The following is a 19,077-nucleotide window of genomic DNA, read 5'->3' on the forward strand; positions in this document are numbered from 1 at the left end:
TCAGAAATATATATTACGCTTGTGAAAAAAAGTTATGGTGAATGAATAAGGATGTTTTAATTAAGTAAATCACCACCCCACAACAACAAAAAAACATACAAATATATTCCATTATCAGGTACAGCAGATTGAATATCCTCATAAGACAATTCCATTAGTGTTACTAGTAACACACAAGATTGACAGTTGACACAAAAACAATTTAAAAAAGTGACATTTCATCATTACAAAAATATAAATTAGGCTATTAACAGATGATATAAAAACACACAAACAATATCATGTGGGATTAAAATATGTTCACAGAACAATCCCAGTAAAAATCTTTTTTTCATTCCTTTTGAAACGATGTGGAACATTGCAGCATTCATCTTCCTTAGTACACCTTTGACCTGACAAGCAAAATGGAGGAAAAACTGATGAGCATGAAACACTGAGCAGATCAGGTCACATCCAGCATCACTGATATAGGACCTTTACAGTGAAACGTTATGCAAGGCCACAGTTTAAGAGCAAAGCATAATACTTTAATTCATCAATAATCAACAATTGATGAGGCCTAAAACCAAGGAATCTCCCCAGTCCAGAAAGAAGAGCATGTCATGCCTAGCCTGGGTGCCAGTTTGTTTCTTCTCTCTTGCCAACCCTTTAAATGTAAATTCCATAAGTAGTTGTCAAGAGAGCAGAAAGACACTGGTACCCAGGCTATGCCATGTCGTGTTTCTCCTACTGGAGAAAGAGACTGGTACCCAGGCTATGCCATGTCGTGTTTCTACTACCTGGAGAAAGAGACTGGTACCCAGGCTATGCCATGTCGTGTTTCTCCTACTGGAGAAAGAGACTGGTACCCAGGCTATGCCATGTCGTGTTTCTCCTACTGGAGAAAGAGACTGGTACCCAGGCTATGCCATGTCGTGTTTCTCCTACTGGAGAAAGAGACTGGTACCCAGGCTATGCCATGTCGTGTTTCTCCTACTGGAGAAAGAGACTGGTACCCAGGCTATGCCATGTCGTGTTTCTCCTACTGGAGAAAGAGACTGGTACCCAGGCTATGCCATGTCGTGTTTCTCCTACTGGAGAAAGAGACTGGTACCCAGGCTATGCCATGTCGTGTTTCTACTACCTGGAGAAAGCAGATATGGACATGATTCCCAGCAGCATCTCCAGACTGTAGAAGCAGAGTAACACAGCATTAAGGATGAACTCCAGGCGCAGGACGAAGGTCTGCAGCATCAGGTAGTACACAGACAGCACTGTGCACGGCACCAGGACCAACACACTCACTGACATGGCCAGAGAACGCTCTGTTAAGTTCCCCTTCCAACCTGGAACAAGTGTGGACGGAAAAAGGAAGGACATATAGAATAGGCCTACAGTAGGTGCCAAATATAATTAACAGATGCCATAAAGGCAATAAATATTAGAAATTATAAGCACAATTTAGGCTACATACTGTGAAGACTTATTTTAATTAACACATGTATTATTCTACACCCTGAGATGTTGCAGAGGCATACCGGTAGCCCAGAATACAGCTTAACAAAACACAAACCGTAAAATATTCGGAGGGACTCCAGGCCAAGGAAAACAAGGAGTAGCCCAACGTCCAACGTGAGACTAGCTGGTGGGTATGGTAACAACAATCCTGTGGAAATACAAAGGCATACTTAGAAATCAATAGTTTTGCTTTCAGCCTGACACTGGGTTTGCAAAACATCAGGCAGTGAGCGATTGATTAAACATTAGTTTATGTCTCTGTGTGGTCATTTGAGTAGACTACAAACCTTTGTAAACAAACATCAGACCCTCAGCAAGGAAGTAGGCAGCAAAATACCAGCCGTTGAGGTAGAACAGGACCTGCAGTGGTGTGGAGGACAACTGAGACGTATTGTTAAGGTCATATCGAAGACTTGCAAATGGTAGCCCGCTAGCAGATGATATAACCATGGGTCTATGACATGAGTAGGCAGGGCAAAGCCGTTTTGGTAATTTCTGGTAGCCTATTTCGTCATAAATCAATCACAGCACATTTTTCGACTCATTCAGCAGTTTTTACCTAATTAAGTCCAATACCATTCGAAATTAATTATGAAAGTTACATTTATATTCCTAAAACTCAATTGAAAACCTAAACATAAAATGTATTATCTACACAAATGTGCAACAATAGTAATAAATTGCACACGCACCAAAAACCCTGCTGTTTTGACAATAAATCATTCGTATCGATTAGTGGGGGGAAATCAGGTTGTATGCACTGTTGAAAATACCACAACTAAAAAACCCACGAGGAAGCAGGAGATCATTTTACATCACTGGTTAGATAACAATCTGCAGAAGACAGTCAGCTACATTTTGGAATGTTGCATTTTGATACGGGGGTCACCAACAGAAAGAGAAACACAACACTGTTTTGTCAATCACTCCTATCGATTATCAGGTTGAAATCAATAGCTCGACAGGGAGAATAGGTTGCATGTCCTGTTAAAACTAACAGCTCAAAACCCACATGGAATAATATGTACATCACTGGTTAGAGGATAACTTATAAAAGACACGTAGCTACATTTTGAAGTGTTGGATTTTGATTCAAATGGGTCGACAACGCGGTAAGTGTAATGCAATACATTTTGTTTTTATCACTTACATGGATATCACGTTGAAATCAGTATAACAAGGTGCAAACGTTTGAGGTGCATGCACTGTTTAAACTAACACTATTCAAAGGCCACATGGAATCTGAGATTCTTTTTTTACATCACTTCAAGTGCAGTTGCAAAAACCCTCAAGCTCTATGATGAAACTGGCTCTCATGAGGACAACCACAGGACAGGAACCTTGGCTTTGAGGTCCCTAATATTGTGTCCCAAATGGCCACCCTGTTCCCTATAGAGCATTACTTTGGACCAGGAACCATAAAACTCTGGTCAGATGTAGTGCGAATTGCACTATGTATGTATGTATGTATGTATGTATGTATGTATGTATGTATGTATGTATGTATGTATGTATGTATGCATGTATGTATGCATGTATATATTCATATTTGCAATGACGGCCTGCCCCGGCCAAACCCTAACGACGCTGGGCCAATTGTGCGCCGCACTATGGGACTCCCAATCATGGCCAGTTGTGATACAGCCTGGAATCGAACCAGGGTCTGTATTGACGCCTCTAGCACTGACTGAGATGCAGTGTCTTGGACCGCTGCGCCACACGGGAGCCCCTATAAGAACTATATTGCCATTTTGGTGTGCACACGAAGGTTAACTGCTGCAGAAGCTAGCTAAAGACATAGCTAACGTTAACGTTAAATAGCTAGCTATTAAATGCAGATTCTACATTACAGCAAAAACAAAGGATACAATTGTATGTTTTCCTGCAAGAATGAGACAAATCAGCAGTTAAACAATTATTTTTATAAATCATCCCATTTCATATAAATTATCTACAGGCTAACAGTGATATATTTCCAAAATGTCTGATTGGCACACTTGCTTGAACATCAACATCACAGATAGAAACATCTTTGTCAACATTGCTGCTGCTGTGTAACTATGTTACTGTAGCTAGCTAACGTTAGCTAGATAGCTAGCTAGTAGATAACGTTACTTCTCCAGTGCTTACAGTAGCCTACAAGTCAATTATTTTGAAAGCTCCAAAAAATATCCAAATCATATTATGACATGCGATTAACAACATTTCTGAAAACTATTTCCCACTCACCAGACACCGCCATGTTTGTTTACCATGGAGACAGACGCCGCGCCCATAGAGCTATATAGAGGACTCTAGAACAGATAGATGACTCTAGTGTCCAAAATCATGTTTTAGCATGGCAGCACCATAGTCCCAGTTGGTATTACATAGAATGCCACGGCCCAGGCCGCCTGTAAGGGAAAACAACCCGTGGGTACCCCATTGCCTCACAGCACAAACTTGACCTTTTTTTCAAACTCAATTTCTTGTTGTCTGCTTGTTTTAGTCAATTGCTAAACTATATTTAAGAAAAGTACAACATATTTAAAGATTACTTTTCAGGGTTGCCTGCTCCCGTGTGTTCTCATTACTTAGAAAAACATACTATTGTAGTGCTCCCTCATGCCAGGAAATAAGGGTTAAATAAAAACATAAAAAATTCCCTTTTCATGAGGGTGCTAGAGGCCACATGAGTGAGTGCTAGCTAATTAGCTACCAACTGGAACATTAAACTAGCAAAAACAATTGAACTACACAACTATAAGTAGTAAGTGGAGTTACAAACTGACTATACTAAACAAGGTTAAATGGATTTTCTGTGATGAAATGTTTTCCACACACATAGCTACTGTGGTAGCCCATTTCCCAAAGTGGGAGCATTGCAAACCATAGGTCAGGATGTTTGACCTAGTTACATGTACATTGAACACAGCTGCTTTTCAGCATGTTTTGTTATTTCTTTATAACAATAAATCGACTACAAAGTTGGCTCTTTTACACTGGGGGGGTCAAAAGGAAAGAATGTTTGTTTTCCCCAATTTGTGGATGTGGTCAAGGAGAATTCCTTATTACGTGAATAACTGAATGTTAATTTCTCTACCATAAGCCGCCTCCGTCATCTTAGAGAATTTGGCAGTACGTCCAACCAGCCTCACAACCGCAGACCACAACTAACCACAAAAGCCCAGGAACTCCACATCTGCTTTCTTCACCTGCGGTATCGTCTGAGACGAGCCACCCGGACAGCTGATGAAACTGAGAAGTATTTCTGTCTGAAATAAAGCCCTTTTATGGGGTAAAACAAATTCTGATTGGTTGGGCCTGGGTACACAGTGGGTGGGCTTGGCTCCCAAGTGGGTTGGTCTATGCCCTCCCAAGCCCAGCCATGACTACGCCCCTGCCCAATCATGTGAAATCCATAAAATAGGTCCTAATGAATACTGACTGGTTTTCTGTGTCCAACAGATGCATATCTGTATTCCCAGTCATGCGAAATCCATACATTAAGTCCCAATCAATGTATTTAAATTGACTGATTTCCTTATATGAACTGTAACTCAGTAAAACCGTTCAAATTGTTGAATGTTGCATTCATATTTTTGTTCAGTATAGAAGGTGGTGATGTTATCATGCTTGAATTATGTTAAAATGACAAAAATGCAATAATGAATGCATGTTAATTAACATAATATTTTATAATGAAGTTCTATTTCAACTCATCTTGAAAACAAATGAGATAGGGTTTTCTAATAGCTTTAATTCCAAGCACAGGACAAACAAATCAAGTTACAGGAAGTAGATCTGAGCTATTTTAACACAAACATAACAATATATGTAGGTAGGTGCTGTACATTTGTTCATATAAACCAATACAGATTAACGTAATCTGCAATCCCATTTATTGTTCTAGGATGAGTTTCACAAAGAGCCTCTCGTGGATTAGGTACACCTGTGGCGTTCTTCTGAGCGTAAAACATGGCAAAATCCCAATTCTTCACACTCCTCCAGAAGTGTGCACTTGTACACTTCCCGTTAAATTGGGTCTAAGACTGCCATCTTGTCAACTTCCTCCAGAGATGGACATCTTTTAGCTAGAGGCTGTGTCTTTACCTGAATGTTCCTGTGAGACAATACAAATCAGACAGCTCAGTAACCGTCCAGGTAAACATCTAATGTACACAGCAAATAACTGCACAGAAATGGTGGTTGAATAATGTAAAGAATACCAGAAATGATCCTACTTTTTCAAACCTATGCACCTGTGATTTACATTATTTGGTAATAGGGACTACAAAAGAGCAGTCGGCCAACTATTGTTTCTATGCTTATGGTAAAGATGCATAGAAAACTCAAGTTTGTATTTATTTATTTAACCTTTATTTAACTAGGCAAGTCAGTTAAGAACATATTCTTATTTACAATAACGGCCTACCGGGCAGAATGACAGATTTCTACCCTGTCAACTCGGGGATTCTATCCAACAACCTTTCGGTTACTGGCCCAACGCTCTAACCACTAGGCTACCTGCCGCCCCAAAAGTGAGATGATTCTGATGAGATTCAATAGGATTCTGGTGACTTACCATAAACTTCAGATAGTGACAGAGGCTGCTGCAGTGTTGGTTCTTTGCTTCGTCCTCATTGACATAGATTACTTGACACAAGTTGCAGAAGTAGCCCATGACAGGTTTAATGAATTCCCTTCCTGTAAGAAACACATAATTTGTTAGAAAACACAGTACTGTACTTCATAAAGACAATGCTTCTTACTACAGTTAATTGCTGCACTTAGTAGTGTTTTCAAAGCAAACAAATAAAAGTTGTTTCAGTGATGAAAGTGGACCAGACAAGTCTAAAAAGGTAATTTAGTAATTATTCTTGAAAGGGGCCAAGACAGTAGCCAGGGTGCTTGTTGGTTTCTACTCTCTTGCCAACTCTTTATGGGATTGTCATGCCATGGAGTTGACAACTGCACAAACAGATCAGGCTATAGAAGGAGACAACAGATCTGGGATCAGGCTATATAAGGAGATACAGATCTGGGACCAGTCTATAGAATGAGACAATAGATCTAGGACCAGGCTACCATGAGAATGCAGTGAGGCTATAAATCACATCAAAACACTTACCCACTGGGTTGTTGGGGTGGAATGATGACTCCATACCAGTCTTCACGTAATCTGGTCCTCTTTCCACATTATCCTCCATCTTGGTTTCTACATTGTCCTCAGTGCTACAGGCCCGCTTCTCATCCTCAGCAGCAGAGACAGGGGCATTGTTTTGGTCTTCACTGTTGGAGAATTTGTCAGTATTCAATTTAGACGCTCCTCTGTCCATGTTTTTGGCTGGATCAGACGATTGATTACTACGCTGTTCGGAGTGTATTTGTCGTGTCCTCTCCTCGTCCTCCTCTTTCGTCTCCTCGTCCTCCTCTTTCGTCTCCTCGTCCTCCTCTTTCGTCTCCTCGTCCTCCTCTTTCGTCTCCTCGTCCTCCTCTTTCGTCTCCTCGTCCTCCTCTTTCGTCTCCTCGTCCTCCTCTTTCGTCTCCTCGTCCTCCTCGTCCTCCTCTTTCATCTCTTCGTCCGTCTCCTCGTCCTCCTCTCGCGTCTCCTCGTCCTCCTCTCTCGTCTCCTCGTCCTCCTCTCTCGTCTCCTCGTCCTCCTCTCTCGTCTCCTCTCTCGTCTCCTCGTCCTCCTCTCTCGTCTCCTCTCTCGTCTCCTCGTCCTCCTCTCTCGTCTCCTCTCTCGTCTCCTCGTCCTCCTCTCTCGTCTCCTCGTCCTTAGCTGCTGACTTTGACTGACTGCTGGTCCATCTCCTTATCCTGCTACTGCTGCTGGTGCTTCTAGTATTGCTGTGATCTTTCTTCTGATCACTTTTAGAATCAGAGTCTGATTCAGGTTTCCACCTGACAAAGTAAGATAATTCCTTTTTTGTCCAGAACTATAAGTTTAGAAACATTTACCTTTAAGATAGATAGGCAGAATTCACTGTACATAAAATATGATCAGACAGGGAGGGATATTACCTATCAGAAGAGACAGAGAAACATCAATTATCAGTGGCTCCCACACAGGATGGGACAGAGTTTGCTACATGTCTGTTTAGCAAAGCAGACACCTACCCTATTGTTAGTCTTTTATATTTCTGAGACCGCAGGATGATCAACTTCTGGCCGTATAATTTACAGCCATCATAACGCAGCTCTCTTAAAGCCTTTGTTGCATCAGAAGACTTCTCCATCTCAATGAAGCCCTGAGAGATAGATGAGAGAGGAGAGAGACCATTGTTACTGAAACACCAAATACGATCAGACTTGTAGTACATCATTAGGATCGACTCCATTTTAGATTTCCTTCTGTTGGGAAAATACCTCTTCACCATTGCGAAGGAGGAAATAGCGGTGCACTCTCCCAAAGCCTTTAACAATCTCCAGGAAGTCACTATCTGTATAGAAGCCTCTAGGAAGGTTTTTGACGTAGATCACTCTACCAGGTGTCTGATCACGTCCTGAGGGCTGAAATGAAAACATTTTACACACGTGTGGTTGTGACAACTTTATTGACAATAGTTAACTCAACCCAGATAATATATGGTGCTAGACTGACCTTTTGCTTTAAACCAGTCTTATCTCATAAGGTTCAATAAACATATTCTAACTGACTCACAGAACACATCAATAACAAGAATAAAAAATACTAATTGCTCACCTTGCTCTTGGATCTGCTCTTAGGCTCATTAATTGACTGGTTATCTGCAATGTAAGATAAACATACAATTAATGACCTTCATAATAACAATGTTACTCTTTCTTTGAAAGTGCTGAAGTTTGAATGTAATCTATGGCCCAGTAGCTAGGTGTTGAGTAGTAATCACCTTGGTCATCAGCTGATGAATCCTGCTCTAGGTCATCCAAAGTGATAAGGTTTTCATGGCCCTCTGGGAAATCATGCTCCTCCTGTGTGACAATGAGGGGAACAAACATCAAAACATAAGGATTTAGGATTTACTGAAACACACAACACGTATGAAACATGACACCTTGTATTTTACAAATTGGGACTATGTTATTTGACTTATTAAATAGCTGAACTACACATTAAAGACCTGACAGAGTATGTACAGATTAACTACATGTTAAAGACCTGACAGAGTATGTACAGATTAACTACATGTTAAAGACCTGACAGAGTATGTACAGATTAACTACATGTTAAAGACCTGACAGAGTATGTACAGATTAACTACATGTTAAAGACCTGACAGAGTATGTACAGATGAACTACATGTTAAAGACCTGACAGAGTATGTATAGATAAACTACATGTTAAAGACCTGACAGAGTATGTACAGATGAACTACATGTTAAAGACCTGACAGAGTATGTATAGATAAACTACATGTTAAAGACCTGACAGAGTATGTACAGATGAACTACATGTTAAAGACCTGACAGAGTATGTACAGATTAACTACATGTTAAAGACCTGACAGAGTATGTACAGATTAACTACATGTTAAAGACCTGACAGAGTATGTACAGATTAACTACATGTTAAAGACCTGACAGAGTATGTACAGATGAACTACATGTTAAAGACCTGACAGAGTATGTACAGATGAACTACATGTTAAAGACCTGACAGAGTATGTATAGATTAACTACATGTTAAAGACCTGACAGAGTATGTACAGATGAACTACATGTTAAAGACCTGACAGAGTATGTACAGATGAACTACATGTTAAAGACCTGACAGAGTATGTATAGATAAACTACACATTAAAGACCTGACAGAGTATGTATAGATAAACTACATGTTAAAGACCTGACAGAGTATGTACAGATTAACTACATGTTAAAGACCTGACAGAGTATGTACAGATGAACTACATGTTAAAGACCTGACAGAGTATGTATAGATAAACTACATGTTAAAGACCTGACAGAGTATGTACAGATGAACTACATGTTAAAGACCTGACAGAGTATGTACAGATTAACTACATGTTAAAGACCTGACAGAGTATGTATAGATAAACTACATGTTAAAGACCTGACAGAGTATGTACAGATTAACTACATGTTAAAGACCTGACAGAGCATGAACTTTACCTCATCAACATATGAAGCATCTGCTTTCTGGTCTTCACCATCTCTCTTTTTCCCCTGTTCTGACACGGTAGCTGAGAACGCTTTCCCCTGTTCTGACCCGGTAGCTGAGAGCTCTTGGATCAAGTCCTCAGCACTCTCCTGCTGTTTCTCTCCCTTCTCTTCCTCTCCTACCTCTTCCTCCTCATCCTCCTCTTCCTCCCCTACTTGCCCCTCTTCCTGTTTCTCCCCTACCTCCTCTAACTCTCCTCCCTCCTCACTCTCTTCCTCATCTTCCTCTCCCTCCACTACTTCTGCCTCCCCTACCTCTTTCTCCCCTACTGGCCCCTCTTCCTCCTCTCCCATGTCAGAGTTCTCCTCCCCATCCTCCCCATACACGGCCATCCCCTCGATGTCGCTGTCCTCTCCGATCACCTCCACCCCCTCGATGTCACTGTCCATATCACAGGCCTCCGTGGCTCCATCCTCCTGGGTCTCAGTTTTTTTCTTCCTCTGGTCAGTCTTGTCGACAGCCTCTTCGGACTTCTCCATCACAGTGGAGGACTGGGATGGGGTCTTATCCTTGGTGGGAGGTTGTGAGCGAGTGGAAGTGGGAGATACCTTGTCCTTCTTGGGGTCTGTTTTACCAGAACCTGGGGTCTTCTCACTGGAGAACCTCTCTTTAGTATGGGAGCGAGGGCTTCTGGAGGTCCGGCTGGAGCTCTGTTTGCTGGGGAATCTTGGCCTGCAAGGGCTTCTGGAAGACCGGCTGGAGCTCTGTTTTCTGGGGGACCTTGGCCTGCGAGGGCTTCCGGATGATCGGCTGGAGCTTTGTTTGCTGGGGGACCTTAGACTGCCTTTACCCCCACCGTTTGATTTCACTCGTTCTTTGTGACGGTCGCTATCCCTCTCTCTACTCCTCCTGCTCTTTGAGGTGGTTGGGGAATCTCTCCTGGGGCTGAGGGACCGCCTTCTGGGGCTTGAGGTTCTCTTCCTCTTAGATCGGTTTTCAGACTTCCTGCTCCTGTCTGGAGACTTCCTGTCTGAAGACTTCCTGTCAGATATGGTCCTGCATGATGGGATGGAAAGAAAGTTCACAGATAACACTTTTATTCCCATGTTTTCTGGCTTTTACAGAGTCTAAAATGAACTATTTCTCCTTTAATACAGTGGTTATAATGGTGACATCTACAGTGTCTGACAGTCTGAACTCAGAAGCCATAATCAATGCATGTTTGCACGCAAAACAAAAAGTAATGGCACAACAGCGGGGCGCATCAACTTACGGAAGTGTATTATACTCTGATGAGAAGGCCACCTTAATATGTATCTCATCTATTTTCAGGTGTTTGGACGTATGGTATCCAACCAGCTTCTGTGCATCCAGTGCATTTGTCATTTCCACAAATGCCTACAAGGACAAAACACTGTAAGCAAATTATAATAGACTATAACACCGACCCAAAAAAATGTCAAAGCAAAATGCAGTTTAATACCTGCGTAGGTAAGAATAAAGATTGCTCCACAGGTCCAAATCTTTTAGCTACGGCCAGTAACTCTCTCTTCCACGGGACAGACTCTTTACCAGATGGCACAGGGGTAAAACGCAACACCCGGGAACTCTATATGGACGTAAATGTATTTATTTAACTCATTGAATAATACTCTGTGTGTGTGTGTGGTTGTTTTAGAGAAAATCCTCAATTACCCTTTTAACCAAACTTAACTAAAATGTCAATTAATTCATCTTATAAAATGTACCTGCAGGAAATTAAATGTTGAAGAGACAGAGAAGGTGGCTTGTCCTCCTTTCACCATCACTGGGTTACTGAGGTAGTATGTAACAATATCGGTGGCCTGGTCCGTTGAGCCCATCTCCACAAACGCCTGAAGATGCAGCGTTACAAGAACCATAAAAACACTATTACTAGCATGGATATCCCTATTGAAGTCAATGAGGCCATGATGGGTGGCGATTCTATTTCTATCCTTACAACATTACTTTTAATGACTATAAGATTTGCATCATTATAATTCAGTCAATGCCCATTTCATAGGAATTGAAAACACATATATTAGCTATTTCTATAGATGGCAGGATGAATAGGCTACTTGTCTTCTTACTAAAGCAGGGAACATGATGATTTTCACAACTTCCCCAAACGGTTTAATCAGGTCCTTCAAACCATCTTCGTTGAGACACTGGGCGGTAAATTTGGCACAAACCACTTTGCCACTCCCCTGGAAAATAAAAGGCAAGTAAACAGACATTGTGAAAACAAAAAAAAAGGGTGAAAACTAGAAAGTAATTCACCAGAACAGCAGGAAGAACAACAATACCTTACTAACCTTTGTCTTAGGGTCTATGGTTTCTCTAGAGCCGCTACTTGACGGTTTACCTACAGGACAATAGAAAAGGTAAGTTAATGGCACGTTATAATAATAATAATTAAAAAATATATTGTACATATAAATCGCACAAAATGGTCGTGTGGATTAGTTAGTAGAGTATGGCGCTAACAATGCCAGAGTTGTGGGTTCAATTCAAAATAAGAAAAATGTATGAAAAGAGTGCTAAATATACAGAGCCTTCAGAAAGTATTCACACCCCTTGACTTTTTCCACATTTTGTTGTATTACAGCCTGAATTTAAAATGGATTAAACAGATATTTTGTCACTGGCCTATACACAATAAAGCCCTACAGGGAAGGTGTTATAATACCCATAAAACCTAGGAGGTCAAACCGGGAAATGGTTCCAATTGTTTTTCCACCAAAGTTTCCCATAGGCGATTTTCGTAACACCTAAAATAAGGACTGTGTTTCATGTAGGCTTACCCTGGCATGACGTTTTGATAACCATGTAAATCTCTCTATCACAAGTATTCAGACCCCTTTTTCCACATTTTGTTACGTTACAGCCTTATTCTAAAATTGATTAAATAAATAAAAATCCTCAATCTACACACAATACCCCATAATGACAAAGCGAAAGCAGGTTTAGAAATGCTTGCAAATTACAAATAAAAAACGGAAAAACCTTATTTACAAAAGTATTCAGACCCTTTGCTTTGAGACTCGAAATTGAGCTCAGGTGCATCCTGTTTCCATTGATCATCCTTGAGATGTTTTTACAACTTGATTGGAGTCCACCTGTGGTAAATTCAATTGATTGGACATGATTTGGAAAGGCACACACCTGTCTATATAAAGGTCCCACAGTTGACAAGGCATGTCAGAGCAAAAACCAAGGCATGAGGTCGAAGGAGTAGTCCGTAGAGCTACGAGACAGGATTGTGTCGAGGCACAGATCTGGGGAAGGGTACCAAAAACATTCTGCAGCATTGAAGGTCCCCAAGAACACAGTGGCCATCATTCTTAAATGGAAGAGAGCTGGTTGCCCGGCCTAGAGCTGGTCGCCCGGCCAAACTGAGCAATCGGGGGAGAAGGGCCTTGTTCAGGGAGGTGACCAAGAACTCAATGGTCATTCTGACAGAGCTCGAGAGTTCCTCTGTGGAGATGGGAGATTCTTCCATAAGGACCACAATCTCTGCAGCACTTCACCAATCAGGCCTTTATGGTAGAGTGGCCAGACGGAAGCCACTCCTCAGTAGAAGGCACGGCAGCCTGCTTGGAGTTTTCCTAAAGGACTCTCAGACCATGAGAAACAATATGTTCTGGTCTGATGAAACCAAGATTGAACTCGTTGAGTTCCAAGTGCCAAGAATGCCAAGTGTCACATCTGGAGGAAACCTGGCACCATCCCTACGGTGAAGCATGGTGGTGGCAGCATCATGCTGTGGGGATGTTTTTCAGCGGCAGGGACTAGGAGACTAGTCAGGATCGAGGGAAAGATGAACGGAACAAAGTACATAGAGATCCTTGATGAAAACCTGCTCCAGGGGGCTCAGGACCTTAGACTGGGGCGAAGGTTCACCTTCCAACAGGACAATGACCCTAAGCACACAGCCAAGACAATGCAGGAGTGGCTTTGGGACAAGTCTCTGAATGTCCTTGAGTGGCCCAACCAGAGCCCAGACTTGAATCTGATCGAACATTTCTGGAGAGACCTGAAAATAGATGTGCAGCGATGCTCCCCATCCAACCTGACAGAGCTTGAGAGGATCTGCAGAGAAGAATAGGAGAAACTCTCCAATACAGATGTGCCAAGCTTGTAGCATCATACCCAAGAAGACCCGAGGCTGTAATCATTGCCAAAGGTGCTTACACAAAGTACTGAGTAAAGGGTCGAAATACTTATGTAAATGTAATATTTTTTTTTATAAATTAGCAACATTTAAAAAATATATATGTTTTGGCTTTGTCATTATGGGGTATTGTGTGTAAATTTATTAAATCGTTCCCCCCCTCATTAATTTTAGAATAAAGCTGTAAGGTAAAAACATGTGGAAAAAGTCAAAGGGTCTGAATACTTTCCCAGTGCACTGTAATAGGTACAATAATGCAGTGAGTTTACCCAAGTAGTTAGTCAACCTATGGGAAGGTCCACCAGTCTTCTCTTCAATGTTCGGTCTCTCTGTGTGGTCACCACCACTGAAGGGATTAAAAAGGCCTGTTGTTAAGATCTTTTCTATATTAATACTAAAGCACATACACTACCGTTCAAAAGTTTGGGGTCACTTAGAAATGTCCTTGTTATCCATGAAAACATACATGACATGAGTAACAAAATGAATAGGAAATATAGTCAAGACGTTGACAAGGTTATAAATAATGATTTTTAATTGAAATAATAGTTGTGTCCTTCAAACTTGGCTTTCGTCAAAGAATCCTCCATTTGCAGCAATTACAGTCTTGCAGACCTTAGGCATTCTAGTTGTCAATTTGTTGAGGTTATCTGAAGAGATTTCACCCCATGCTTCCTGAAGCACCTCCCACAAGTTGGATTGGCTTGATGGTCACTTCTTACGTACCATACGGTCAAGCTGCTCCCACAACAGCTCAATATGGTTGAGATCCTGTGACTGTGCTGGACACTCCATTATAGACAGAATACCAGCTGACTGCTTCTCCTCTAAATAGTTATTGCATAATTTGGAGCTGTGCTTTGGGTCATTGTCCTGTTGTAGGAGGAAACTGGCTCCAATTAATCGCCGTCCACAGGGTATGGCATGGTGTTGCAAAATAGAGTGATAGCCTTCCTTCTTCAAGATCCCTTTAACCCTGTACAAATCTCCCACTTTACCACCACCAAAGCACCCCCAGACCATCACATTGCCTCCACCATGCTTGACAGATGGCATCAAGCACTCCTCCAGCATCTTCAAATTTTTTCTGCGTCTCGCAAATGTTCTTCTTTGTGATCCGAACACCTCAAACTTAGATTCGTCTGTCCATAACACTTTTTTCCAATCTTCCTCTGTCCAGTGTCTGTGTTCTTTTGCCCATCTTCATCTTTTCTTTTTATTTGCCAGTCTGAGATATGGCTTTTTCTTTGCAACTCTGCCTAGAAGGCCAGCATCCCAGAGTCGCCTCTTCACTGTTAACGTTGAGACTGGTGTTTTGCAGGTACTATTTAATGAAGCTGCCAGTTGAGGACTTGTGAGGCTTCCGTTTCTCAAACTAGACACTCTAATGTACTTGTCCTCTTGGTCAGTTGTGCACTGGGGCCTCCCACTCCTCTTTCTATTCTGGTTAGAGCCAGTTTGTGATGTGAAAGAAGTGAAAGAAGTAGTACACAGCATTGTATGAGATCTTCAGTTTCTTGGCAATTTCTCACATGGAGTAGCCTTCATTGCCAGAACAAGAATAGACTGACGAGTTTCAGAAGAAAGTTATTTGTTTCTGGCCATTTTGAGCCTGTAATCGAACCCACAAATGCTGATGCTCCTATTTCTTAATAGATTCAAAAAGTTGGTTGAAAATACACTTGCACTTACGAGCTTAGATGGCTCTTGAATTAATCAGGTTTCTGCATATAAATACTTAGGGATATGGTTGGATGATAAACTGTCTTTTAAAATGCATGTTGACGAACTTTGTAAATGGCAACAACAAAAAAATCAGGCTAGGCTTCCTCTATAGAAACAGGACATGTTTGTCCACTACAAATAGAAGACAAATTGTGCAAGCTACTTTTATGTCTGTTATAGATTATGGGGATATTATCTACATGCATGCTACGGCATCAACACTTAAATCTCTGGATGCTACTTATCATTGCGCACTTAGGTTTATTATGGGTGCTAGCTACAGAACTCACCACTGTGTTTTATATCAAAATATAGGTTGGACTTCGCTGTCCATGAGACGAGAACAACATGCTCTCGTGTTTGTCTATAAAGCACTTCTGAATAAACTACCTTCTTATTTATCATCACTCATCAACATTAGAATTAGAATTCCTAAAACCAGGTCTCAAGCATGGATTACACTTGAGGCCCATGCGATTTCCACAGAGTTGGGTATGGCTGCCTTTTCCTGTTACGCTCCTTGCCTATGGAATAGCATGCAGATTAAACTTAAACTTGAGACTCTTGACCCCCTTGCCCATTTTAAACATTTATTGGAGGATTTTTATTTTTGTATTGCTTGTAACTGTTTCGGGTAATACAAGTTCTTGTGCTGTTAGGGGAATAACCTGTGTGTAAATGTAACAATCTGCTGCTGTATTTTGTGTGTTATCTGTGATCAATTTGTTTTGTCTTGTGTAGTTTCTTAATCATTGTACCTAAACTGTATGTGTAAACATGTATACGCAGGGCCCAGCTGTAAAAGAGACCTTGGTCTCAGTCTGTGTTCCTTGTTGAAATAAAGGTATATTAATAATAAAAGTGACCCCAAACTTTTGAACGGTAGTGTACACGTGGAGAGATGTGAACGGTAGCGTGCACGCGTAGAGATGTGAACGGTAGCGTACACGCGGAGAGATGTGAACGGTAGCGTGCACGCGGAGAGATGTGAACGGTAGCGTGCACGCGGAGAGATGTGAACGGTAGCGTGCACGCGGAGAGATGTGAACGGTAGCGTGCACGCGGAGAGATGTGAACGGTAGCGTGCACACGGAGAGATGTGAACGGTAGCGTGCACACGGAGAGATGTGAACGGTAGCGTGCACACGGAGAGATGTGAACGGTAGCGTGCACGCGAAGAGATGTGAACGGTAGCGTGCACGCGTAGAGATGTGAACGGTAGCGTACACACGGAGAGATGTGAACGGTAGCGTGCACACGGAGAGATGTGAACGGTAGCGTACACACGGAGAGATGTGAACGGTAGTGTACACACGGAGAGATGTGCACTCACTTTCTGGTGGTCTGCATCCGGCAATCCCACTCAGGATACCTAAAACACAGGCACAAGAAGAAGAGATGGAATGACAAAATGCTGGACAATTTAGGAACTTAATCGATTTAAGCTAGGCCTATTACAATATCAATACTGACAGTACGAGTTCGAAATGTCATGCTGATGAGAGTGGAGAACTGGAAAACTCACATTTTAAGAAGTGTGAGCTGTCCGTCTGCATGTTGAGTTCCATTGGCGTGTGTGAGCCAGTACTGCAACAAAATCAAATAAAAAGATACTGCTACGCATGCTAAAACACAGCCTATGCATTAACTGTATATTATCAGTGGTACAAATAGGCTTAAGATTGCAACACTTTGGACCTTTTTACACACATGAACCTACCTGAGATCCAGATAATGCAGACTCAGAAATAAGAAGAAGTAAGCTACATACCTTTTCAGAGAGCACGGTAATGTCACAGACAGAGCACGAATAAGGAAACTTTTGGGGGATTTCTCCGTGGAAGTCAAGAGCAGCCTTCTTGGTGGGAGTGTTGCCAGAGGTGGCCATCTTGATTGTGAAAACTGGGACATCTTGATCTGGGCGTGGTCTGTAGTCTGTAGTCTGTAGTGGTGGGTACCTGTAATCTACTGCTGGTTGGGATGAGTTGGGGGGTTTCCACCTGTTGCTGTTTCCTCCTTGGGCCGTGCTGTAAGTGGACCGAGGAGTTTGGTAACTGCTGGGAGTTTCTTTACCATAGTGGTAGTCCACAACTTGGACAGGTACAGGTTCTAGGCGAGAGCGTGTGTACTGCATCGAGTTGTCATGCCGATCTAGTTGCCAGGGCTCAGCCTGTTCTGTGGGAAGAAGTTGGGAAGGGGGAAGAGAGGGGTGGATGTCCAACGGGTAGTCTAATGTCTGAGAACGACTCCGGTCACCCTGCTCCCACACACGGCCTGGAGGCGGGGTAGCAGAGGGGGGACGAGATGTGGCAGCAGGAGGGTAAGAGATCATAGCTGGATATGGCGACTGCTGTGTCGCCCTCTTCTTCTTCTTGATCTCCAGGACCAGATGTGGTAGGTTCTCCACGGTGATGAGATCCTCAGGCATCTCGGCTAGTAGAGACAAGTCTTTGGGCTCGAGCCCACAGCTGCTCAGGAGAGTTTGGTCTGACCTGTTTAGTGAGGAGGAGTAAGGGTCTGACCAGCTTAGTGAGGAGGAGTAAGGGGACTCTGTGGCAGCGGAGGCTCTGGATGAAGAGTAAGGGTAGGATGGTATTGTGGAATGAGATGGTGGCTCCTGGGACGAAACATTGTGACTGTGGTCTCCAGGGTGCAGGTGATCTGGAGAGTCGAAAGAGCTGGCTTTTAGATCTTTAGCTGGTGATGTTCGTCTGTAGGAGTAGTTGTGAGACATGCTGGAACGTAGACGTATCTAATCTCTGTTGAGAAAGTTGCCAGTGAAGAGATGATGGGTCAAAGAAGCAATCGAGGGAATATGGATTCAATATTAGACTATTGGGAAAGGTAATCTAAGTTATTAAAAGCACAACGTTGCTGTTTACATTTACTTGAAACGGACACAGGCTGAGCTAGCAAAGCTAACGTCAGCTAGCTACCTTCCTCTCACGTTAGCATTTCTTTTTAAAGATAATTTGTGAATACATACAAACATAAATGTCGGCATATAAGTTAATTCGTTAAGTATCTTACTGAAACCTGTATCGAAATAGCTAGCTAGCTTCCCTGGCGTCTAAACCGGAACCGGAAGTAACCACTTTAAAAAAAGTTGTGTGTTTTCGTAAAAATTGATCTGCATTTCCGAAGTGCTCTGGCCGTTCGTCAATTCAGAGCGTTGTCAGGTTGTCAATTCGTAAATTCAGAGCGTAAACTGGACGCTCTTGCCGAGGAGTGGTGTTGAACCGAGCGGTCTGACCTCACATCAGCAGTCAAGCTAACTTGCTAGCTACTTCCAGACACAAATGAGAGAACACCTCACTGACTATTTTATTTGCCATAGCAGAGCTGTTTTCATGTTATCCAGAGCGTTGGTGGCTGTAACTGTGCTGCTGGCAACATTTTACTGACACCGACCATATTCTACCGGTGTTGAGAGTAAATTCACAAATTATTCTGCGCTCTGGCACTCTCAGACGAGTGTACTATGAGATCGGAGTATATAGCCAGAGCGGATTTACGAACGCACCCATAAAAATCGATTGCAGTTTGTTTACTATATATAAAACAAGAGTATGAATTT

At 42.2% G+C, this 19,077-nt stretch overlaps 2 protein-coding genes across 4 annotated transcripts; both read right to left on the minus strand.

Moving 5' to 3' along the window:
* Positions 1-32: 32 nt before the first annotated feature.
* Positions 33-4,047, minus strand: tmm80 (Transmembrane protein 80). 3 transcript variants are annotated; one of them, NM_001146484.1, is given in 6 exon segments: positions 37-392; positions 1,124-1,325; positions 1,553-1,645; positions 1,785-1,878; positions 3,366-3,379; positions 3,727-3,752. In NM_001146484.1, coding segments are annotated over 6 exon segments (432 nt in total). In that variant the 5' UTR covers positions 3,740-3,752; the 3' UTR covers positions 37-376.
* Positions 4,048-5,216: 1,169 nt separating this feature from the next.
* On the minus strand, positions 5,217-18,995 carry LOC106612285 (uncharacterized). Its single transcript, XM_014213313.3, has 18 exons — positions 18,531-18,995; positions 17,272-18,259; positions 17,026-17,087; positions 16,834-16,872; positions 14,045-14,121; positions 11,917-11,966; positions 11,692-11,808; positions 11,329-11,454; positions 11,064-11,189; positions 10,854-10,978; positions 9,592-10,636; positions 8,352-8,433; positions 8,186-8,229; positions 7,849-7,992; positions 7,600-7,730; positions 6,608-7,383; positions 6,062-6,183; positions 5,217-5,599 (listed from the first exon to the last, which is right to left on the minus strand). Exons 2-18 carry the CDS (start codon positions 18,232-18,234, stop codon positions 5,567-5,569), a joined length of 4,062 nt encoding a protein of 1,353 aa, XP_014068788.3. The 5' UTR covers positions 18,235-18,259; positions 18,531-18,995; the 3' UTR covers positions 5,217-5,566.
* Positions 18,996-19,077: the final 82 nt, after the last annotated feature.

This window comes from Salmo salar, chromosome 09, assembly GCF_965601325.2.
Source record: "Salmo salar chromosome 09, fSalSal1, whole genome shotgun sequence".
Lineage (NCBI taxonomy): Eukaryota > Metazoa > Chordata > Actinopteri > Salmoniformes > Salmonidae > Salmo > Salmo salar.